We start from the raw sequence: 24,981 nt of genomic DNA on the forward strand, positions 1-24,981 counted from the left end.
AGATTTTGCTTTTCCAGTGCAAGACTGAAAACAAAACTATTTACCTTTGAAAAAATAACGAACGCTATTGAACTGGGCAGTTTCCTGGCTGAATAAAATCTAAAAAAAAACCAACCCAAACTTCTGCAACCTCACGTTAAGCCACTCCCCCCCAGGCAATAGAGTACACAGATAGACATCACAAGTGGATACACAATGTTAAAAGAAAAGGGCTTGGTACTTCCACAACAAACCAAATGTGCCCAACTGATCATATTTCCTTTTCCTCTATTTTCCTGGATGCTTTCCCAAACTCTAACAACTATTTTAGGAATGAACTCAGTGATTCATATCCAGGAGACTCAAAATGTTCCAATATTTCACGGCAAGTTTCAATACATGGGGGAAGTGTGTGTGTGTGTGTGTGTGTGTGTGTGTGTGTGTGTGTGTGTGTGAAAAGTTCAAAACTGATGACTGCATTAGAAATGGCAGACAGGCACTGGCACACTCAGTCCATACAGCCAGGAGGCAGCTGACCTGACCAAGAGGAGCAATTATGTTCAAAGCAGATAGGGTAGGTTCAGTAAAAACCCTAAAAAGAAAGCTAAACTTCAGTTTCTGTTTACAGAAAATGACTACTTGTTACTGTGCATAACACACTTGGAAAGAATCTGCTTCTAGGTTGGTTTTTTTCAACAGCAGCTGAAATGGTAACTACATGGCTAATCTCTCACACTTGCCACTTGTAAAAACAGTTTTTCAATTTGTATGCCTAAACCCATGGATAGAGGGGCAGCCCAAGACAAAAACCACATGCAGTGCCTTTCACGCATGTGAGCCTGAATTATAAACAAGAGGCCAAAATCTCAAATGGTAAAAACAGGGGTTGCCCAGCTGGAGTAAATGTGCTTACAAGAGCTGAAGTAGCTCAGTAAACTTGTCCACAATAATGGTTTCACTTAAATTAATCTTTAATGCTGCATATGAATTACACCCATTTCTGCAACTGCAATGAATCTTAATGCTGTACAAGAGCAGGTCCATTCCCCACAGTATTTCAGTTACTGTATTACTGGCAGTGTTCAGCCTCTCTTGACACTTTTCTTGACCTGTTTCCCCGTAACACTGAAAAAATGCCAGATGAATAATTACAGTCCTGGACACAGCAGCACAAACCTGTTCTTTAACTTTTACATTTAAATACTTGTTTGTCCTATTTCTGCACATAATCCTGTTCCCCTGAAAAAAATGACAGTGAAAAAGAGAGCAAAGATGTCTTTGGAGAGAGAAGGACTGAGGAATACTTCCCTTTGAATTACCTTTGCAAATGTGCAATCTGCACTGCTGCTGGAACACAGAGGAGATTTTGTTTTGGTATTTGTTTTAAACTTGTTACATACAAGAAACAAGTGGAGCTACAACCATCAGGAGACTGCATTTCAGTTTCTTTTAAATAAGTGTTGAATGTTCCAAGATCTGGTTATCAAGATGTGGGATGGGGATGTGGCTTACTAGCTCCTATAATCCCTTTGTCTCCATTAGGGTTTTTTAACATTATTAGATCCATCTTTTTACATTGAAATCAATGCTTCTGGTTCAATGCTACTTTGTTCAGTCATTAAAAATTAAATCAAAGATCAGCCTTGATACATACTTATTCTTTTTTACAATACATGGTACAACATTAGTAATGAAACAGAAATCACAAACCCACTGGTTTTTATGTATCTGACACTGCAGGGTGAGTTACAAAACACAAAACCTTGGTGCTGTGACTGAAATCCTTGCAGCTAACAGAGGCCAATATATGCAGAACATCAGATATATGGGTATGGATTTTGTGTGAAAATTAGTTTTCTCTCAATGGATATACATTCTGGAAGATTCTGTTTTAAAAGAAGTAAAAATACGGATGAATGTTTTTACCTTGATATGCATCTTAGCTCTTTTCAACAGACTTAGGGTGGTGTGTCTGGTGCTGTCTGGCCCGAGAGGCACGAGCTGTTTTAGCTGCTCCAAATACCGCCGGAGTTTAGCCCGCCTGAAATGATTAAAAATGAAGAGCATTGTAGTACAGTTGCACCCCAGCAGCACATCCTATATGCAAACACCATCTGTTTGCAGGATCTCTGTGCAGAACTCAATTCAACGGTGGCTTCCTTTCCCCTCCCTTTGGCAAAGTTTCAGACCAAAAGGTCACTGGAAACATGGTAATGCTGCTTAGCACATTCAGACAGTAGTTTCATACCTGTGTTTCACTGCACTTGTCTAGTTAGTCCCAGCTCCACCAAGGGGAAGCATTCCCAGAGCTGTAAGAAATCCAGGCAAGGCTGCACACCCAAATTCAGGACTGGGTAAGGAATTAAAACTGGAACTTCACTCCAACCCAGTCATTCTTGCAGGTGGAGATGGAGCTGTGGGAGGGAGCAGGGGGGCTGCAGACCCTGATTCCCCCATGAGCCTTGCTCCTGCTATGCATCACATAGGGGATGTGCATCACAAGGGAAGGGCATCCATGCATCTCTGCACAGCTCAGAGATGCTTCCAGCCACATTTTATCAATTTAAGAAGAAGGTCCTGATACCCCTTCTCCTTCCATCTACAGACCCACAGTTTCCCCAAGAAGGAAGCATGACTCCCCTCACTTTACAGCCAGCACAATCTTTACTATAAACAGACAAAAGAAAATAGTTCCATCCATACTGGGTCCTGCTTTCTCCATTGCTCCTCTGCAAGTATCAGCACTGCTGCTCTCAATTCACTTTTCTGTACAAATGACATCAAAACCTCCAGTAAAAAGAGGACAAATAAAGTGGTATTTGGTCAGATATTTGGTTTCCAAACATTTTCTAGTGTCTTTGAGAAAGAAGCTGGCCCCTGAAACAGTTGCTTCATCTATCCAAACCAAGGCAGTGGTTTCAAGACAGTGGCAAACCAGCAACAGTGTTTGTATGTGTGTTTCTACAAACAAATCCACAAAGAAAAAACCCTCCTAGTCTTAATGTATGATTCTTGAACATGAATCCAAAACCAAACAACCTTCCAGTGTTGCAAGGAAATAAAAATACATGGAGAAGGGCTTACATGAGCCACATCTCCATTATCTTCTTTCTGCCAATCTGCTATAGATCGAGCAAAGCCTTGACCTGGAGAATGCCAACATCCCCCACAAAGCAGTGGTAATAAGTGAAGGGGGATCACAAATGTGAGATGAATACTCAGCTTTTTCAAGCCTGCTTGATTCTGTATGAAGGAAACAAACTGTGCAGGAAGTTTAGCACTTCTGGTCAGGAACGAACTTTCTTTTGAACAATCAGTTCAGAACAAGAAATCAGCATCAGTGTTTGAAATGCAGCTGAAGAGTTTGTTATGCACCAACTGATGAATTACACATGTGTAATTGGAATTATTAGTGCAGTGTGAAAAGAACCTGAGAATTAATGGAGAAAAAAACCAAAGCAAAATAAAATCTAATTAAAATACAGTACAGTAATGACTCCACACTCACACATTTAGTTCTGGATGCTTATAAATCAGCAATGTATTAGGTAGGAAACCAAACAGCATAAGTATAAGATTCTTAACTCTTTCTTCAAGCCACTTAGGAAAGAATAAATATCGGTGAAAATGTGATTCTCAAGAGAAAACTGAAGACAGATTTTTTGTTTAAGCCTAGGGTTTGTTTTTAAGTATAAGGCTTCAAATTTAACCATCTAAATGCTTTTATTTCAACACCTGCAACAAAGACTGGAATAAGTATTCACAAAAGTAGCCCCATCAGACTGCACTGTGGCTGCTAACTTAAACTGGGACATTGACCTTTAAAAAAGTGAAATACCAGAACTAGGCACTACTGGTATTTATATAGAAAACCCTAATCAGGTAAGTTTTTATTGCTGTGTCTGCAACCTCCTAAAATTATCTGGCTGCTTTTGTGTTTTAAATAAAAAAGCAAAAGCAAAACCAAAAACCAAAAAAACCTTGCTTCAGAGAGCAAATTCAATTTATCTTTTTGTGTTTTTAAATGGCCTCTACATGCCCATGCAATCATCTGCGTCACTCAGCACAACTTGGATGCAGTTGTATTTAGACAGCTGACAAGAACGTGGGGACTGAAGATAAAGGAGGATGTGGCTAGGAGAGGACAGGAATAGTATCCAAGTAGTAAATAGAGAGTTAAACATATTGAAATGCAACAATCAATATATTTGCAGTAATGAAAAGTCTGATAAGGAATATACAAATCTGCTGAGCTGAAATCTACTTAATATTAATCCTGGAAACCATTAATGAAACCAGACTACATACTCAAACTATCTATCTGATTAAAGCCTGTTTACCACAGGGAAAAAAAATGAGGATTTAGTGCACTTCCTTACCATCAGCAAGGAAGTTAACAGAAACCTTACCAAGATCCAGAGGGCACAGCTCTGTGTCTCTTTATGCACTAATTCTTTTATGTTACTTGCCAACCAGGTAAATCAGGACTTCACAGAAGTGCCACGAAGAATGTGGGACTGAAGGTTAAGAAGAGTATTTTAACTGAATAATTAAAAGAAATAAAAAGAGCTGAATATTAAAAGAAATGCTTTAAGAAATTCTCAGCACTAATAATTTCTAGCACTAAATTTAATAAACACACTACAAGACCTTCTCCAACTTCACTTTGTTTTTTCTTTAAAGGGACTTTTTCTTTCATTTAATTACTCATCATCTATGAATCCATTAAAGGTTTTAAAGCATAGGCTTTGTGTGTGCCTTTAGATAAATGCAGGCATGTTTACATGGCTTGTAACACAACAATATAATCAACAGTATAGATTGTGAACATGCATTAAAAAAAAAACCAAAAACAAACCAAACCATCCCACTACAATTCCTGTGGTACCAAAGTAAACTATCCCTACATTTTCCATTTTGCACATCTCAGAAAAAAACTGTAAGAATGTAAGAAAACATTTCAAGCATGTTATGTTAACAGATCACACCAGCAGGAACAGGAGACCCAAACTTCCCAGCAGATGAATTGTCACACACAGACTCTGCCAGCACTAATTTCTCTCTTTTTCTGCAGGGACCTGACAGCTTTCTGTGACCACCAGCGGAGGGAAGGGCACTCACAGAGGGAATCACAGCCGGAGCTGCTTTGTGTTTTGCAGCTCATGCTTTAAATTCCACCTCGAAAATAAGCAAAAAAACCTCAGCCTGGTCTCAGAGCAACTGTGTAACAACCTCTGTGCATGAAATGTGGCTGAAGTTTGGTAATGATGCTCTGGGCCACTGCTGAAACCCACTACACCTCCACTGACACAAAGCAGGGTGTCAGGCCAGGACACTGGTGCCTGCAGAAGTGGGCACTTTTCTCAGCTCATGTGGCTGCACAGAAATATCCCCCTCGTCACTGCTACTTAATTTATCAGGGAAGGTAAGAGCTAAAAAAAGCCATCCAAAATCTGAATGTTCAGACCTGCAGCTCTCTGTTTTGGGTACAGCCCCATGCATAGAGAGAGGCACATGGGTGACCTGTCTGATTTTACACACTTTCCTCTCTGCCAGAAGATAAAGGGGTTTCAGATGTTCAAGATTTCAGTGGTTCCCCCTAAGTGAACTCACAACATGGTGCTATAAATCTCCACCACAGTTCTTTTAATGCTTAATAAAAATTAATTACTAACCCACAGACTTGCTCAGCGTTGCACAGCAGCAGCCAAGTCCAGAAGCAGTCAGGTGGTTCCTCACATTCACATAACATGTTGACAACTAAAATAATACCAGCTGAATTCCCTTGCACTGGCTTTAAATCCATGAAAGCTGTGATGGACAACTCTGGCAGGTATTTCAGAACCAGTAACAAAATGAACCCTAATGCCTCGCAACTTGGAAGGACAAAGCAGCAACAGTGTTGTTAAAAATTCCCCCACAGAACAAAGACATCCACCACAAGTTCGTTTAAGACCACTCACTGATTCTCATCCTCAAAGACTTCAGTTTGCTCCAGTGTTTGACTATGCAAAAGCAGGAGCTGACCAGAGAAACTACAGTTCACCACTCCTCCAAAAAAGGCTGCCATGGAAAAAGTAAATCAAGATCTCTGATTCCAAAATTGTGTTAAATGAGTCTATAATTGTCTTTAAACTTTCCTGTATGTATGAAATCACAGATGCAAATCCATTTTAGCACATCAAGAAATGGAGTATTAAGATGCAGAGGAAAACAAAAAGAAAAAAAAGCTTTTTGTTTGCACTCTATAATCGTCATTCCAAGGAAACTACAATACCAAGGAATTCCTGCAACTACTCGATGTGTGGCTGCAGTAGAACAAAATATTCCTTGGTAAGGCCAAATACTGTTCCAAGACACAACGACTGTAAATGGGGGGGTTCAGGATGGACATTAGGGAGCTCATTTGTTACCAGTGCAGCTGTGCACAATCAGAACAGGCTGGCAAAAAGCCTGTAGAGGTGGCACCTTCTAAGATTTTTCAAAATGCACCTGGACAAGGCCATTGCCATTCAGAGATCCTGACATCAACATTTCTACAAGCATTTAAATCAGAGATTGCTTGTAAACTTGTAGCATTTAACAGCAAAAAAAAACCCAAAACAAAACCCAATTGCACAACTTAAACTTGTGCCAGTTTGATCAATACAGTGCTGGCACATCTGGGGAGTGACCCGATCCAGCTGCAGTCCCCAGGGGTTGTCCAGGGCCTTTTTAGGTCCAGCACAGCAAAGAGAGAAGGCCTGTAGCCAGTCAGACAGCAGGTAACTGTTTAGGCAGTATTTCCATGGGTTTTGATGGCAGCAAAGTTATGTTTCCTAAGCCACATGTATAAATCCATAGGCCTTATTTATGGGAGGGAACATCACTACTGTTTAAGCCACTGATATGCACAAAGCCTGCTGGAAAGCCAAAGCCTTCCTTTGGCAAGTGCATGTCCAAAACAAGCTGCTTTGTCCTCAGTGAGGCATTCCTCACACAGGCCTCTGCCCACAGACACCCATGAAAGTGAAAGTGAAACCTGTGCTTGTCCATCCTGCCCCCCTGGCTGGGCAGCCCATGCAGACACAGCTGCCAACAGCCCTCCCTGTGCTAAGGGCAGGAAGAATAGGGTAGGTATTTCCTTGAAGCTGCACCTGAAGATATCTACTGCTGTTCCTGCTGCTGAAATCATGCTGCTGACTGCCAGAAATCACTTGCAGAAACCCTCAAAAGGCCATGCTCATTTGTTTCTCAGCAATTGTGGGCAAGAGGAAAAAACTTACTAGAGAGAAGTTAAATTTACAACAGTGGTCACTCTGCACATCCTCAAGGTCTCAGTCCACAGCCTCCCCAAATTAGAAGAATGACTCTCATATGTACACAAATTCTTGGTGACCCAAAGTTGGTTTTAAAAGGAAAGAAGCAACTCTATTACCTCGTGGGATGTCCCGGAGCAGTTCTGTCTGGTCCACACCCACTCACCCCCCCTAGCAGATTGCCCACTCAAGACTTGGAGTTGTCCTGGCCATGCTGGAAGGCATCTTAGAGCTGCAGCATTTCCAGCTGATAGGTAGCAAGGCTGGGAAATGGACAAAAAGCCACTAAATGTCCATATTCTGAACTTAACCTTCGTGCTGGCACCAGCAGAAGTTGGATTGGTTGGACAGGGTTTGATTCAACATCCACAGCCCAATGCACCTCTCACACCAGTTAATCAGTAGCACATACGGGATGACAAAACTTGCCTCACAAGGAGGCCCTAACTGAGCTTTCTGCAAAATGCTTCCAATGCTAAAAATGCTTGCATGGTTGAGTATGTGCCTGTATTTCAGCTGCCCCAAATTTAGTTTACTAAACTATCTGTGTGTACAGGAGGTTGCCATACTCTCAAATCAACTGCTAAATACACTTGCTTGGTGATGTTCTGCAATGAAAAGGACACTATAGATCAAACATTCATATTACACTAAAAATGTAATCATTAGAAACCCCACTGGTGAGAACAACAGATGTATTTGAAATAGATGCAAAAATTTTATCATTTCTGTACAATAAGCATCTCAGTCTAAAAACCACACAGCCTCAGACCCAATCACAAAGCCAATTCAGTCCCACTTCACATAGTTTTTAATACAAACAACCCCCCAGTTCCAAGAATATAAACCTAGTTGAAATTCTAGTGGAAGAGAAAAAATTGTTACAAACTGGGAGTTACAAAGCATTTCAGATTCCTTCCTCCTGATTCACACTTTTTTTCTACATTCAAACCTATCCTGGTCCTGGTGCTGTGCAATGAAGTTAATACACAAATGTTTAAATATAGAGCAGATAGTAAATTTTTCATTGTTGCACAATGACTGTAATTTGGCTTAATAACATACACAGGATAAAGTCAGAGGAGAATCTCTGCACCAAAAATTCACTTCTGGAGTCCAGTGTTCTCCAGGTACACTGCAAACCAAAATGCTCTGAGCTGAGCCCACAGATGCTCAGATGCAAACCCAAAATGCTCTCTGGGTGAGAGACCCCTGTGGTGAAATAATGGTTGTGTTTTCTCCCTAAAGAAAGGTGATTTCTATCTCCCTACCAGACACGAAATTCAGCATAAAATACAGAAGTGAGCTAAGTGCAATTATAAGATGCTCATGTTTTACAGGAAGACTCTTCACAGTTTTATTGATGAAATGCAAATACCTTCATATAGGGAGCACTCAAGTTTTAGATAGAAATAATCAGCAAAGACAGAAGCTCAGGATCCTTTTTGACATGCCAGGGTCAAGATGAACACAGACAGCATCATTGCATCAAAGTTTTTAAGAGAAGCTGACCAGCAGTAAAAACCTCCCCACTGCAAATTCAGAATTCATCTGACATCAAGGTAGAATCAGAGAGACTCTGCCTGCCTTCTGACTCCAACATCAACCCCTTCTCACTAGAGCCTGACACTGCAAGCCAAGATCTCTTGAGGGCTTCAGCTCCTTGTATTTTGTGCAGTCCCAGACTCTAGCAATGGCACACTTTTGCTTCAAATGGCTTTAATGGTACTGAAAATTAAATGTGTTCATATTGTTTTGTATATTCCTGGATACCATGGCCATGCATATAATGGAGGTACACTCTGCTTAGTAGAAGTTGGTATTAAAAGCAAAGTTGCCTCATTCTCCATTAATCTTACGCTTTTCCTAAAGTAACTGTCAGAAATAATAAATTTACAGCTCAGTGATACTTTTTATAAGCTAGCAAAGATGAGCCTGTATTAATTAGCACACATTTATTTAGAAAGACATTTAGAGATTATATAGACACTTCCATCTTGAGACATCATAGAAATGAAATCATATAAAAAATTGTTCTAAAGAAACCTATTTGTTAATGGTCCAGACAGATTATAGCATATCTCCAGAAAAATATTACATACAGTAGATGACAACTTTTTACTGAAGTATAAAATCCTGTCTTTTCCATTTTTATTTTAGGCAGACAAACTTTCAATACTTTCTGCCCTAAAAAGGATACTGCAAATACCATTTTTCTTCCAAAAGAGGCTCTAGCTCATACCCAAGTTGCACAATCTATTTTAACTACACAACAAATTTGCTTTAGTGAAGAGGCAAGAAAACCTCTTAGTATTAAAGCACTGTACCATAGCAAGGCACCCAGCGTGCTGACTGCTATGTGTGAAATGCCTGCTCACAGCTGAGTGCCTCAGAGTCAAAACCAGAAAATTCAGCAGTGCCCTTGCAGCAAACCTCTTGGCTTTTTATTACCCAAGAAAAGATAAGCCAAACACTGGTGTTCTGCTACGAATGCAAGAGGTTTTTTTCCATATTAAGGACAAAATAAGGACAAAATCCTGAAGCTTTGTACTGCAGGTGAAGGTATTTATTGCCTATGTCTTAACAACTCACAGAAGCTTCTGCAAATAATTCAGCAGTGAAATCCAGGAAGGTACTGTGATAACTAAGAGTCAGAAGCTGCAAGTGCCAGTTGCAGTCATTTGTAAGAGAATTAAATGCAACAGTCCCAGGATCAGTGCAACCACCTGCTTTATTTACTTTGGCACTAGCTAGAATTTTCACCTTCTATATGCATTTGCAGCGTGCTGAATATTTTTGTGCCATCTGACTTGCTGAACTGAAGCCAGTCAGCCAGCTTTAGCAGCCAGGCAGCCAGTGGTCCCGGGGTACTTCAGAGGTGCCAGAACACAAGACCTCAGCTGCAGATGGATGCAATGGCTGCAGTGAATCTCAGCATCAGTATCAAAGAGTCAGTGCTGCTCTGAACTTTGTCATCTGCAAGCCTTCATAAGAATACTGCTCAGAAATGTCTGATGCTGCCCCTAACACTAAGCCTGTCAGAAGAATACCTCACCTGCCTGTTACACAGCTTATCCTGTCAATGCTTTGGGCATTTTATCACTCTGATATATATTTAAGTCTTCTATTTCACCACATGTAAATGCACACTGCAGCAATCACAGTGCATTTTATTTACTTTCACTTTGTGCCACTTCAGCCCACTTGCTGAGCCAACTCCACAGCTTCACTTTGCCTTTTTACCTTCTAAAAGTTGTGGCTTGTTCATGTTTTAGACATATGCATGAAACTGGAACTTATTCCTACACCTGTCAGCAGACATAAATTAGGGGAAGTATTTGCAGACCACAAATGAATTTTTGGACAGCTAAGCTTCTTGGCAGCAGTGTGCAGAAAGCTAGCTGGGATTCAAGCTGGAGGCAGGTGAATACTCTCTGATCTGCAAGAAGGAAGCTGCTGAGTCCCATGAGGGGATGCCTGGCAGATACTGCTGTCTATGTTGCTTCTTCCCCTCTCCTTCCTTTCCTCGTCCCTCCAGTAGCTCCATGCTGAATGCAATGACAGCTGCCAATCCTAAATTACAAGCACTGAGCTACAACAACCTTTCCTCATCTCTCAAAATGCCTACAAGCCCAGTTTCATGCTCCTTATATTCTAGTTCCCACCTGAGCTGTGGTGGCCTGAGTACTGCCATAAGCCAAGGGCAGCAGCTAAGATGGGCAAACAGCAACTCCCAGGGCTTCTTTTGGGCTGGAATGACCTTGTAAATCAACCTGGATAACACCAGCATGAGAGACCTGATTGGAACCTCAGGATCCGGTAGCCAGCCAGACCACCCACAGGCTGTCACCTCAGGAGTGTATCTGACAGCAGAAGCAGACTGATGAGGGTCTCAGAGCCATGTTTGACTGTGGCCAGCAGCAGGAATAAAATCCCCATGGCACAGCTGGTGCCTGCTGCCACACTGCTCCTTGACCTTCTCCCACTAATGTTCTCTCCTGCTATGGAAACTGAGTAGAAGCTGTCAGAGAGGCCCATGAGGTGTGATACAGGCACCCCCACACTTGTGCCACCCCACCACACATTCATCCCCCTGCCAAAAGAGCCTGCAAGATGACAAAACCAAAATACAGGCATTGGTTTCCAACCAGTCCCTCTCCTCCATGGGCTCATGGCAGGCACTCAGAGGAGCACAAGTGCAAGGCAATGGAGAGACAAGACCAGGTCAGTAAGGAGCAGCTGGGACAGCAGCAGCTCTGACTGGGGTGGGTTGGAGAACCGCAGCCTCAGGCTCCACAGTTTTAATGTCTGACCACCCTCATCTCCTCTCCTTGTTTTTTCCAGGCTTTTCTTTGCAGACAGGCTTGTCCTCACAGTTTTCCCTAAGCTTCAGCCATCCAACTACCTCAAGCTGCTCTTATTGGAAGAGCAGCCATGAAAGGTTTAACAGCCCTTCATTTTATTGAGTCTTGGAGATAAATAACAACAACACACACAAAAAAACCTGAGATGTGCTTTACGGGAAATGTCAATAGGAATTTATAAGCTATACAGTGATTCCCAAAAGCATCACAAGCAGCTGGATACAATTTGTCTTTCCTGGTTGGTCACTATCTCAAATTTACTTCTATGGAACTCCCCAGTCTTTCACCAGAGGCAGTAAAATCTCTGACCTTGCAAGAAAGTTAAGGCAACAGAAATCAAACATTATGGAAACAGCTGAAACACCCTGCAGTGAGTTTTTGCCCTTCTATGGATTTCTTTTCCTCTGACAAAAAAAAAAAAAAAAAAAAAAAGATTCCGATTTATATTTTAGCATTGCAGCCTTCAAGCTGGGCTCATCTATAAAGAACAGTTTTCTATAATTTTAAAGTCAATATCAGGCAAATTTGAACAATTATTAGACCCACAGAAAAGAAATTTCTGCTTCAGGCATCTTCTGTTTTTAGCCCTGCTATCTATTCATTACCTTTTAACATAAACCTCAAATGCTTTTAGGCAGTAGCAGTAGAGGTATCACCCAGTACCACAAGCTCAGCATCACATGGTATGGACCTAACCCAGGCAGATGAACAACACAGCCTTGTAGGGAAATAGCCTAGAAATGGAACTAGCTTTGTATGCACTTGAAAAGAGAGTCCACAAAAAAAAAAAAAAAAAAAAACACAACAAAAAAACAAAACAAAAAAAGACCCCAGCTATGGTTTTAATAAGCAGTTAATACTTCTTTCATCCAGCCTTCCACCCATTTGTTTTGTACATTAAAATGCACACATTGCAATTTAGTAGTCCTCCTAAATCAGACCTCTCAAACCCTTCTGTCTTACTGTCACTCAAGTTTCTTAGATTACACTGCTGGGAAATTTCAGATTTTAAGTTTTCCTGTTACCTTGGAATAGTGACAGACCCAATTAGATAAGGGAAGTGCCATTGCAAGATCATGCCATTCCAGTATCAAGCAGTGTTAGTTGTCACTTGAAGTTACACAGAGATACAGACACACAGATGCTCCCCCTGGAAACCCCAGGAGGGGATCAGGACTCACCAGCATGGACACCAGTGTGGTACTGGTGTGGTCCTTGCTGGTGGTGGAACACCCCAGAGCAAATCAGCACAGCAAACCCAAACCTACAACACTGCTCTGCAGTTCTGCAAGAGGTGTCTTTCCAGCTGACACCTTTCATGGTACTCTTGTAAGTAATTTATTGAGGACTGCTGAGCACAGGTCAAAGAGAACTGCACTCATGGAAAAGCTGCCTAATAACAACGGGTTTGCACCAGGCTTATACACAGAGGGCAACAGGATGATAACCATAATTTTCCACAAATGAACCATTCACCAAAAGGTGGCTGAAGAGGATGCAATCACTCTCCTTCACAAATGGCTCCAGGGACCATATATGTCCCTCTCCCATGGTGCTTAAGGCAGAAGGTGCAGCTCTGAGCACACATTTATCGACTGACAACACCCCAGAGCAAGTCACGGCTTACAGCTCAGCTCAGGGCTCGAAACCAGCTTTAATTATCAGACTGTTTCCCCACATCAAAATGCTAAGCAAGAACATTGTGTCTCAGGGCATTTGCCAACAGGAAGGATCTGAAAAAAAAATAAAATAATAAAGGGGTGGGGGTGACTACAACACTTAGAGAAGCCCAGAAAAGTTGGGCTGAAGCACAGCACCAAGCAAAGAGCACACGGTACAAGAATGTTCCTGCCTAATTTTAAGCCTCCCTATAGACTTAGTTATTTTATACATATGTCAAATGAGGGGAGAAATGTACTGAAGATTTTTTTTTTTTCTACACCACTGTATGATGCCAAATTAAAGCAAAGGCAAGTCAAGTTGAATTATTTTAGCTAAATTAGAAACATGCACAGCCATCACATACTGAGCATGAGGCCTTGGGATGGCAGACAGCTGGAATTAAGCAGCCTTTTCCTGCATCAACTTAAATAAAGAGTGTGAGGTTTTAATATCTGCAATACTGGATACCTGTGCCTGTGGTTTTATTGTCTATAGTACCACTCTATCTAAATGCAACTGCATCTCTGTTTCAGCACCTAAGCAATCACTTTCTCATACACAGAGGTAGGAAGCTTTAAGCTCTGCGTAGGGAATTAAGTATCAGCAAAGGAAGTTCAGTCTTATTTCCATTTTTGCTTTTGCTAATACTTCCTCAGCCACCTGTACCTACCCAAAGCTTAGTGGCCATCTTAGAGGGAGTAGTTAATGGTGGCAGCTTGAGCATGCACAAATTGAGTTAATTTGATTCTGGGGGAAAGGTGTTGTCTTTTACTGCTGTAGATATTTCAGATGTCCTCCAAGGAAGCAGTTGAGGATGGGATGACAGCAAGGTGCCTGTTCCAGCCAACCAAAAGCTGGTTCAGACCCCAGGGGAGAATACCAAAGGAAATAAGAAATCATTCTGAAGTAATTAAGAACACATATCCTCAAATGTTTTCTCTACATCTCCAGCTCCATCACTGAAACATTGTAATTAGAGGTGGTCAGAAAAGACAGAGTGAAGTGTATATATAAACAAATTTTGGATCAGGATTACATGCACGGACTCTAATTAAAGATGGTCTATTCCAAGGCTACAATCGGTACTCTTACTTTCATATGAATTAAAAGCTAAGAAACACTTACATAATGTCCCCCTTCCAAATAGGGACAAAATCTGGCATCACGGGACAGTGGAGAGTTACAGACATCTGACAGTCCTGCCTCAAAGTTTAGATTTAGCTTGCCACAGCACAGATAGTGCCTTGTTTATAATTTGATTTCCGTCTTATTTCCCTTTCCATTGAGCACTACAAAGCTGGCTGTCCCTGTGCCAGACAGGGTGCAGTTGAGCAGAACCTGAAAATGATCCATTTGGGGATGGAACAGTTTTTCAAAACTTCCCCCCTTCTATTCCTGCTTCTTCCTTCTTCCCCACAAAACTCAGCCCACATTTCTGAAGCAGTGTCCCAAATTATCCATCCATGTAAGGAAGCACCAAGTTTGGACCTATCTGATCTGTACATAAAGTCAGGCAGTGAGAAGCAAGACACCTGACAGCCTATTCCAAATACCTGTTAGTGCCTAAACCCAGTACCTGCATCTAACCACACACACACAACCTCTCAGATTTCCCTAGCAGAAGTTATTCGCTCCACCCATGCTGCTCCTATCAGCCGTCAACACAACAGCACTTACTGATCACTTTCTTAGGGGAATTACAGGGTTTGCTACCTTTATGTTTTGTAAATACCAGCTACTGAGGTATGTACGACACACAGTGTCTGTAAACCATATTTATAAACACTGCTGGTACTCCCAGCTTCAGCAGGAGCTGCTAAGTTTTGGCAACAATTACATGCCAGGCAAGCCCCTTAATTAGCACATTTTTGTTTAGTTAACTAAATTGAAACATCGATTTAGCTATCAAAATATTCAATTTCAATTGTCAATATACAGTTCAATTACCAAAAGTTATCAGTTTAGTTTACCAAAAGCAGATAAATTTGTTAGACATTAATCCCTGGGTGGCAGCTGGGAGGAGAGGACTCACAAGGAGTTCTCCAGCTTTCTACAGATGTTTTACTACATTCAGATATAGTCTTTGGCTGTTCCCCAAATCTTCTGCTGTCTTGCTTCAAGGTAGAGCCTAATACAGGTTTTCTTAATGTAGGGCATGAGTTATTAGTTTTCAAGGCAGCAGCATTGCAACAGATGACATCATGTACATATATCTAAGGACACACCTCTTCTGTTATCAGCTACACCAATCTCCATGTGTTACACAATTAGTTACATGGATTTGTGTAGGAAAAAGCCTGCAGAGCAGTAAGCAGCACAGGTAAAAAGCCCATGCAAAGGAGCCCTGAAAACAGAGGTAAAAATGCCAATACAGCACGGAGGCAAGGAGAGGAGGGGACAGGACAGAGCCACCTTCTCCAGCTGTTATCGCTCCTTTTGTGTCTCCTCCAACCAGGGACATTGGGACATCAAGATTTTGTGTTCAAAACATAATTGGGAGAAAATAAACCAGCCTCTTGCAGATCTGGTGTGAATCCTAAGCTCAGAGTCAACCTTGCCTTAAACAGCCAGAGCTGCACTTCTGCCTTTCAGGTGCTTTTGCCACCTCTTCAAAACATGGCAGGTGCCAGCTCTGGATACCCCATCTTTGTCTGTGGGTTTCCACAGACTTGACTGGTTGGGATTAAGCCAAGGATTCCCATCACATTACGTAAGACTCATTTCAGGGGCCAGCTTCTTAAGGCACATTAGCCGCCTAAGTATTTTTAGGAAAAAGAAATTAAAAAATCATCAAGTTCCAGTTTAGTTGCACAAGCTTAAAAGAAAAAGTTTTTTGTAATACTTAATTCAACAAATCCCTTCCTCTATTTTTAGGGAATCAGCACCTAGATGCTGTCTGTACAATCCTGAAAGTACCTGGAACTCTGGCCCTTCTGCATTTTCTGTAAGACCAGACCACTTTTTCTATCCAGGAGGATAAGAACTGGCCAGATCAATTAACAGATACAGAGAACAAAAATCACTTTTCACATAGTCTGTTAGAGGCTGACATACAATAGACTTAGGTTTGGAAGGAGGGATGAACAAATTAAAGTGGAAAAAATTGCATGTGTTTGGTTCCTCACCCACCTGTTTTCTGCTGGCTCTGTGGCTGGCCAGGAGGTACATGGCTTTCTGCAGCCCAGACCCAAGACCTCACTTAGGCTCTGCATTGCAAAGCTGACTTCAGCACGAAAAAGGACAGTACAATTTAGTCCAGACTGTATTTTTATCCATTTTTTATTGCCAAATAAAAGCTCTGTCCAATGCACAAGGATGAGAACATCTGACACCTGGAATATAACTTCCTCAGCAGATTAACTCCTAAACTTTATCTGCTTAATACACCCTTCCTCTCCAAAGCAGCAGTCTAAGTGGGAAGACAGATTTGTTAGGGGTACATAATACACCACTATATACTCTTCTGTTCTATTGGAAATCTCACACGATGGGTGAGACAGGGCTTGAGCCAAGACTCAGCCTTACACAGGCATCCTGAAAGAGACAGCCATAGCTGGGGGGAGCTGGTGACTAAATCATGGTAGCTGTCTTCTCACAAAGGCAAGTCTGACCCTTAAGATATTACCTTGCTTAAGCAGTGCAAAGGTGTGTTTATTGCAAGTCACCTGAACTGCAATAAACCACATCAAGCAGATGCTGTAACAAGATCCTTATTTGACAAGAAAACCAGAAGAAACAGATGTCATACAGAGGTTGAGTTCTGCTAGTACATGAGGCAGCTCCCACAACTCATGTAGCAGCCACATTATCTAGATGGTCTGTGTATAATCTGGACATGTCCTAGAAATGGCAGCAGTCTTTATAGACCTGTAATAACAACAGGATCTCTACCAGTCAGTAAGACCCATCCAAAAAAGCACTCTCAAGGCAAGAGCAGCCAAATCAAGATGATTAGGAGAAATATTTAACAAAATAAGTGAACTGTACAATTCTGTACTGTAAATTAATTCTGCCACTCAAAGACGTGATCCCACCCTCCCCCTGTGCTGGCATTTGGGTGTCCCTGTGACAGGGAGCTGGGTCAGGAAAATGAAATGGCTGAAGAAGCTTCTCCCCTCCCTCCTGTGCTGGCAGGAAGCAGAACTCAGCAGCAGGGCAGCCAGGCTGGGTTTAACTCATGATGGAAGCAGTGCAGCCAAACAACATCCCGGGTGATCCTTCCCTGACCTCCAGCACCCAGCTGGGGGATTTCCTCAGCTGGTGGCTGCACTGTAGCCATTCAACATGATGGCTCAATGCAGTTCTATCTTTATGCTGCTGCATAACAGTACTAACTGCAGCAGTAATCTGCAATTTTGAAAAGACAGCCCATAATAAAAATAAACATCAAGAATTGGTTTGGTATGCTATTATTTCAATGACCTTTCAGCTTTGTTTCAAAACTTCCAAGTTGATCAGCAACTGGTGATTACATGCTTTTCATTAACCCTGCAATTTAGTAACATGAAGAACCACAGGTGGAATTGCAGGACATCTATCTATGCACCCTCTTGGTTTATACAAATTTTAATCTCCAAGTAACCCTCATGGGTGAAATTAATGTGCCAATGAATGTAACAGTGCTTCCTGGCAAGTTCACCTGCACCTCATGAAAAAAATTACTATCTATAGGACCTTAACTTCAATGGCACCTATTCTATTTACTTTAAATGCTAATATTGTATGTCATGATGCTCCCATCAAAAGTACGTGCATTTTTCACCAACACCTGCATGTATGTGCAGGTATCTCCCTCATAAGTGTGAAGATGCACTACAACGTTATCTTCTGGCAAGATTTTAGGTTTAAAGAATACACAAAGCACTATCCAAAAATCAGGATTGCATTGCCTTCTGCACATACAGAAACACTTTCCAGTCTCCACCTACCAGCACCATAAACCAAATGCATACACCAGGCTCCTTTGAGAAGAACAAAAGGTTTGTTTCCTTCTACTAAAAGGTTTTGCAAGTCACTGTGCTTCATGTATTCTCTATCCTACTGTTGCACTTGTAAAAATTCAGGGCTGCCCCACTCAGCTGATCTAGGCTATTTCCACAGCAATCTCTGCTCTCTGCAGTACAAACTATTGAGCCCTGAACAAGAGAGAACTGCTCCCTGTCCCCCCAGCACTGAGCTAAACACCCCATGCACTTCTTCTTGTAGTAACTTCCACAGGAAGACAGGGAAATCAGACCTATGCATCTACTTGCCTTCCTCTGAGAAAAGAGACCCAGCAGTAGAAAATGCAAATTAAACACAATGGGTGCCAAAGTCTGCACACACTGAGAGATCAACCACTGCCATTCCTACTGACATCAAACCTGAGATAAAACCACTGCAGAACCTGAAACAGCACCACGTGCCAGCATACAGCTACCACGGCTTTCTGGTTAGTGGCAGCTCTGGACACTCTCATCCAGGACACAAAGGCCTCATAAATGAGGAAGCCACTTCCCTGTCCTCCAGTGCTAAGTCCAGCCCACAGAAACCATGTGAGGGACTGGGCAAGCAGAAGGATACAAGCAGCCATCTCCTCTCTTCCTCCTTGATGGGCTCTGTGAGATAACCAAGTGTGCCCCAGCCAGAAGCACCATGGCTATGGTGAGTCCTAGAAAGGATACACCTCCAAAATCAACATCCAGAGCTTCATAGCTGGCAGGGCAGGGCTGTGTGGGGGAAGAGGATGGGCCCTGCTGCAAGGACCAGGTGCTACAAGACTTACTATGGCTGTGAACTTCCCATTAAACTTTCCAAGATGCTTGATGAATTTTAATGCAATTTTACTAAAACAAAGTGAAAAATAATCAGGAGTATCAGTTCATACACCTACAGTGCTGTAGGAAAAATTTAAAATTACAAGAGTCCTTTGCACCAATACATTAGCTAACTACAATTATACACACCTCATCCGGTTTTGTGAGGATGTCTGCACACACAGAGACCTTGTACTCATTTGCAGGTTGTCACCAGAACAGTAAAACCTGGCTTCAAGTACAGTGTAACTGTAGGAGGTACAGCAGTTACAAACAGCAGCAGCAGTTACAAGTATTAGTTGTCTGATCACAAGACATACCTTACAGTTTACTGATTTTGACCTTGAGATGGCAGAGAAAGAAAAGCCAGTAAGGCAAATACTATATGGTCCAGCTACTACTAAGATACAACACAGAACTGAAACTGAGAAGACAAAAATTAATAGATCCTTCTTCTGCCCCTGCATCTACTGCAAATGCTGCTGTGCCTCATTTACTGTGCTGCTTAAACGAGGTAGAGCAGGGGAAGGAAGAGGCAGCTCTATGCTCAGGTTATAAAAATGAGTAGTAGGAGGAAAAAAAAAGAAATATGCAGTATAAATGATGGTAAGTCAGTAGTGATGGAGCAGGGGAAAAGAAAGAATTGGAACAGAATTATCTGGAAAGAGAATGGGAAAAAATGTTAGTGAGAAAGAAGCACAATCGAGGCCAAAGATTATAATTTTTTTTTTTAAACAGAATTTTTTAAGTTATTTTCCTGAAGACTAATCAGCAGAACTTCTGTCAGCTGATTTCACTGCCTTAGCATTCTGCAGCCCAGGCTTGTCTGTAAGCTTCAGCCTTCTCCAGTTCCTCTCATCTCTAAGATGACCACGTGGCTACTAAGCATTGCTATAGTTTACTCATATTACAATTAAACTACATGTAGACATGCAAGGGAAATGATGGTCTAGCTGCTATATAACTGCAGCCACAGAACAACACACAAAAAAACCCCCTCAGTGAGTTCCATCTTGCTGCACCATCAGCCACATTTCATGTATTTAGAAGCATGCAAATAGGTTTAAGTCATATTCACACATACACCCCTCACTTTCTTTGGATGCATGAAACCTGAAAGACCACAAGCCACAAGATAAAGAACTAAAAACTACCCGAAAGACACTTTGTCCTAGTGCATGACTGATGGAAGAAGGGCAGCAGTCCTGCAGGCACAAAGCCAAGCATACAGACCAGCACCTTCTGCAGCTCCCTTACACACCTTCAGGGCACCTCTCACATCTAAAAAACCCATCTGCAGAGCAACTCTGACAAGGTACAATAGGTGGTAAACACTGCCTCCAAAACCGTGCAAACATGAGTTCTTTAGAAATTGGGTGTAACACATGTCCTTGGTGAGCACCCAGAGCTTTTCACACAGAGCTGAGATGCAGAACCAGGACTGTGGCTCAGGAGCTGCTGATTTTTAGCCCACACTCTTTGGACAGGACACACACCAGCAGAGAAGCACACAGAGGGGAAAAAAACCTGTGTCTGTAGGTACTTACATGCAAGATGAAAACTAACTGCAATTTAGGCATACTTAAAAAAAAAACATAGAATAACCCTGTGTGACATATTATGCCCTCAAAATCATCCACCTTAATCACCCAACACTTTGAGTGTACTTTGAGCATTGAACACCTCTAGCAAACAATTGCTGCAATCATATTCTTTGTTAGTAATAGGACAGTTAACTGGTTACAGCATTAATCAGTCCAAAGCTAATTATCAGGGGTGTTTCAAAAATAACAAAAACAACCTAAAAAGTAAAACAGTATTATACCTCTTAGATTTTAGTCAGTTACTCCCCCACCCCCAATTTAAGAAACTATTCAGTGAAGAATTAAAACAATTTCAACAACAACAAAAAAACCCCCCCAAAAACTGCAATAAGCATGGTAATTCTAATGTCAGCTACACATCTTTTAATTTGCTTTTTTTCCAAGACTTACCTATGTTTTTCTAGTTCGTTGTGTGACGACCTATTAAAAAGAGAAAGGAAATATTAGAAATGTTACATACCAAGATTTAGAATATCTGAAAGCCAACACCTGCATAACTTGCAAAAGAGCTCTCTAAAACATATATTTATATGGATTATGAAACAGTTTCACTGTTAAATTGGTTCATTTTACACCCCTTGATACTTCAAGGTATCAACTTAATTTCCATGAGTAAACCGTGGGTTTAGGAGAGAATTATAATAAATTTGCATTTATTAGTGTTCAATAGATTCAGAAACAGAATTTGACATAAAAAAGTAATAAAAACAGCCCACAAGGTTTTCATCTGTGAAGAAAAATTATGAGGGGGCAGAAAGTGTTAGAAGATCTAAATGGTAACAGGCAAGAGTAAAAAGCACCCAAAAAGACAGCTTTCAAGCCCACAGAGAAGCAGAAGAAAAAACTCAGCAGCTAACTACTGCTGTTGCTGTTGACATCTTAATGCTAAAAAAGAAGAATCCTCTTAATTCTTCTGAGTCTATAAACAGGGAAAAAAAAATAATCGTAGTCCCTGAACTGATCACATTAGTAGGCTATTTTCTTCCAATCTAGGATTCAAGATATTTTTTTTCCCCAACCAAAGCCTCAGGATTTTGCCAGTAGAATGCAGCTTGAACTTCTTGGAGGATTTTTTTTTTTTTTAATCGATTCAGCTGGGAATATTAATTTTATTTATTTAGACAGTTCAGATTAAAAACATTCCTGAAATGAAGTTATTGTCACCACTTCAAAACCAGCAACTTCCCGGACCTTTCGTTTTGTCCAACTAAAAATATTTGCAGTACTGAAGGATCAAAAGGCACAGAGGCAGTGGCAGCTTTTACGGCCGGCAGATTACGTCAAAGCCTCCTACAACGTGCTGCAACCCCTGCCTGCATCTGGCCGTGAGGTGCTGACCCAGACACCTCCGTGGAGGTGGAAGTGCCCAGTCCATTGAATGAGCAGAAACATCCCAAGGTGAGAAATCCTTCCAGCACCACCTGCCCTCTGCCAAGCTGCTCTGCTCCCCCCGCACAGGCGCATGCAGCTGGATGCTGCGGCAGACCCAGGTGTTGCTGATGACGGAAGCATCTCAACAGCCACAGAAGGGGGAGGAAAAAAAAGAAAGCAAAGCACATGCAAAGAAATAACCAAGGAACAAACCCACAAGCAACTCGTTTCAGCCCAGCACAGTGCCTGATCTTGCAAGGAATTAGGCAAACTGCCCCTCTGTAGGTAGAAGAGAACCCGAATGCACACAATGTTCGCAACTGATGTTCGTCCATTGCCATGGGAAGCATTCCAGAATTGTTACCATCAGCTATCTCAGTCATTACCTGCTATCTGGGTTTGAAGAGCCTATAAATTTAGTATTTTTTTTAATTTGTGTCAAGTGAGTAACAAACAGGTAACATCCACATTCCTACTGTGCCAACTAAGTGCTCCTGACCAATGCAGCAACACTGGAGTGCCTTACACATCCTACGTACCACATTAACAGGTCAAGTTGGGCTGTGTTTGCTGTGTTTTCCTGCCTTTGACATTTCACCATAATAAGGGAATATTGGTTATATTTTCTACTCCTACACAGAGATAGCTCAAAGCTTTTCTCCATGAAAAGTGGCAAACACTATGTCAAATCCACCAATATTTACAGAAACATGTGGAAAATATAAGTTCAGAAGGAAATATTCTCCCCAAACACTCCCAATGGGCAGGTCAAAGGCACAAAAACTCTGAGTGAGAGGGACTACAGGCTGGCCTAGATTCAGCCCTGTGGAATGACCTCCCTGACATTTTTGGCAATGATACACAAGGTGAAGACAATAACTGTTATGAGCCAATTCCAACCTGCCTGCTCTAGCAGCACTCACAGCCACCTCTGGTGAGCACACGTGGTGACCACTGCACCAGGAAAACCACCAGCCAAGAAATTCAGCCTGCACAAGGTATTTTGCTGGGGTAAAAGAAGATGCAGTTGAGTATCTGAAGTACCCTCTGTGTGCAGCACACCTACAGGACACCTCTGGCTCACAAAGGGTGACCCTGTGGTTCACACAGGGTATGTCCTGCCAGACCAGCTTTGGAGGGGCACAAGATGCCTGCCTTAGTTTTGCCAGCTCCCGGACACGTGCCTCTTTGCAGAGCTCTTTGGGATGCAGAAGCCTTATTGATGTGTGCAAACAAGAGCTTCAACCACACATCTCAAATGGTGCAAGGAGGCTGACTAATGTCTCAACCATCAGTCCCTTTCTTAAAACCAAAACTGAGAGTTTTGACATTTACCTGGCAGTTGCTCCATCTACAGAACAAGCTAAATACCCTGTTATAGGCATGACGTAGTTTGTTGGATTTGTTTTCAGAAGAGATGAACCTCTCTTTACGTATTATTTTTTTCTCCTTCACTGCCTATAGGACAGTACATTGCAAGAACATACATTTCTTTCTGTTCTTCATACAACCTGCAGTGAGGGGAATAAAAACAAGACCTGGTCTACACACAAGCCAGTACCCCAAGCACTACCTCTGCTTCAAAATGGAGTCTTTTATTACGTCAATAAAAGATAAATTGCAGGCCAGAAGTAGGAAGATATTTTTATATATATATATATGTATATACTTCTACAAAGGAGGCAGATGCACAATTGTGTTTTTCAGATGGTCTGTGGAGCCTTTCAAAAGCAGCTGCCAGAGACTTTTGGTGTGTAGTTTGAGTTCACTAAATTCAGTTCTACATCTCCATGCAAAAGCTGGGGGAATAGTGATGAAGGAAAGGTGTCGATAAAAAGTTCAGATAAAAATAGAAAAGACAACAGTAATGAAATCAACAGCAAAATCACAGATGCAGAAGATAAGCAATGCTGCTGCTGAGACAGCCCTAATATCCCTTTAGCAAATGCCGAGCAGTTCCCCAGCTATAGAGTAGCAGTTAATTCTTCTTTGTGAATAAAATGTCAAAAGAAGATTTGAAAGAAGGGGAGGAGCCAAGCAAATGCAGATGTTGGTTTGAAAGATGCTGTGCCACTTCCAAGTGCATGTCCCCAAAGCTTTCCACTTTTAGAACCCTTGCTTCCCTAAACAAGACTGCTAGATACTGGATTTGAGTTGATGCAACAATACAGCAGACACCTTTCAACAATTAGGATGGGTGCTGAGACGATAAGACTAACACAGAAAAGACAAGTTCCCCCCAGAATCCACTTTCTACCTGTTTACAGGTGAGTGGTGCCTGTTTCATTAACATGACACTTTCCCTGTGCCCCACCAGTTGGTGCATTTTGTGGGAAGGCCACCAGCACAGCTCCTGACAAAATCAGGGATATATCCACAACGCTGCAGAAATTTCTTCCCCAATGCTGATGGGAGCCAGGTCCAGGCTGTGAGTCCCCAGCACACTACAGTTGCCAATGCATTTTAAAGCACTGCAGCAAGCAAAGCCAGATAGGGAACAAAGTGCTTAGAACAGTGGCAAATGCCTCACAGGTGCCAGGGCCCTCTGGTACAGGCAGGGCTGGCAGGGTATTGTCCCCATGTGCAAGGGACACAATTCCACCTAAGGTCACAGAGCACTCAGAGGGACTGGTGTAACTATGCTGACTGCACTTCACTTTTTGTCCAAGCCAAAAGAGAAAGAACAAACAAAGCAAGAAGTTTTACAAGGTGCTACACATTAAGTGCCTGCGTCCAATTTCCACTCCCAAGTGCACCAGCATCTAAGAGCCCGCAGCTCACATACAGTCTTCTCTGGCTGGTGTATTCTGGTGTATGGCTTTTCCCTGGGAAGACCCCCATTCTCTTTTAGGGAATTCCCTGTTCACACGTGTAACCTGCCACGGGATACACCTGTAAATGTTACAGC

General features: G+C 41.9%; 1 protein-coding gene across 3 annotated transcripts in view; it reads right to left on the bottom strand.

Moving 5' to 3' along the window:
* MXD4 (MAX dimerization protein 4) overlaps nt 1-24,981 on the bottom strand; it is a 36,388-nt gene that overhangs the window by 5,116 nt on the left and 6,291 nt on the right. For all 3 annotated transcript variants that reach the window (XM_071753319.1, XM_071753318.1, XM_071753320.1), the window contains exons 3-4: nt 21,093-21,122; nt 1,906-2,020 (exon numbers count right to left, since the gene is read on the bottom strand). In XM_071753319.1, coding sequence (XP_071609420.1) covers nt 1,906-2,020; nt 21,093-21,122 — 145 coding nt within the window. The remainder of the gene's footprint in view (nt 1-1,905; nt 2,021-21,092; nt 21,123-24,981) is intronic.

Source organism: Heliangelus exortis, chromosome 10 (genome assembly GCF_036169615.1).
Source record: "Heliangelus exortis chromosome 10, bHelExo1.hap1, whole genome shotgun sequence".
NCBI lineage: Eukaryota > Metazoa > Chordata > Aves > Apodiformes > Trochilidae > Heliangelus > Heliangelus exortis.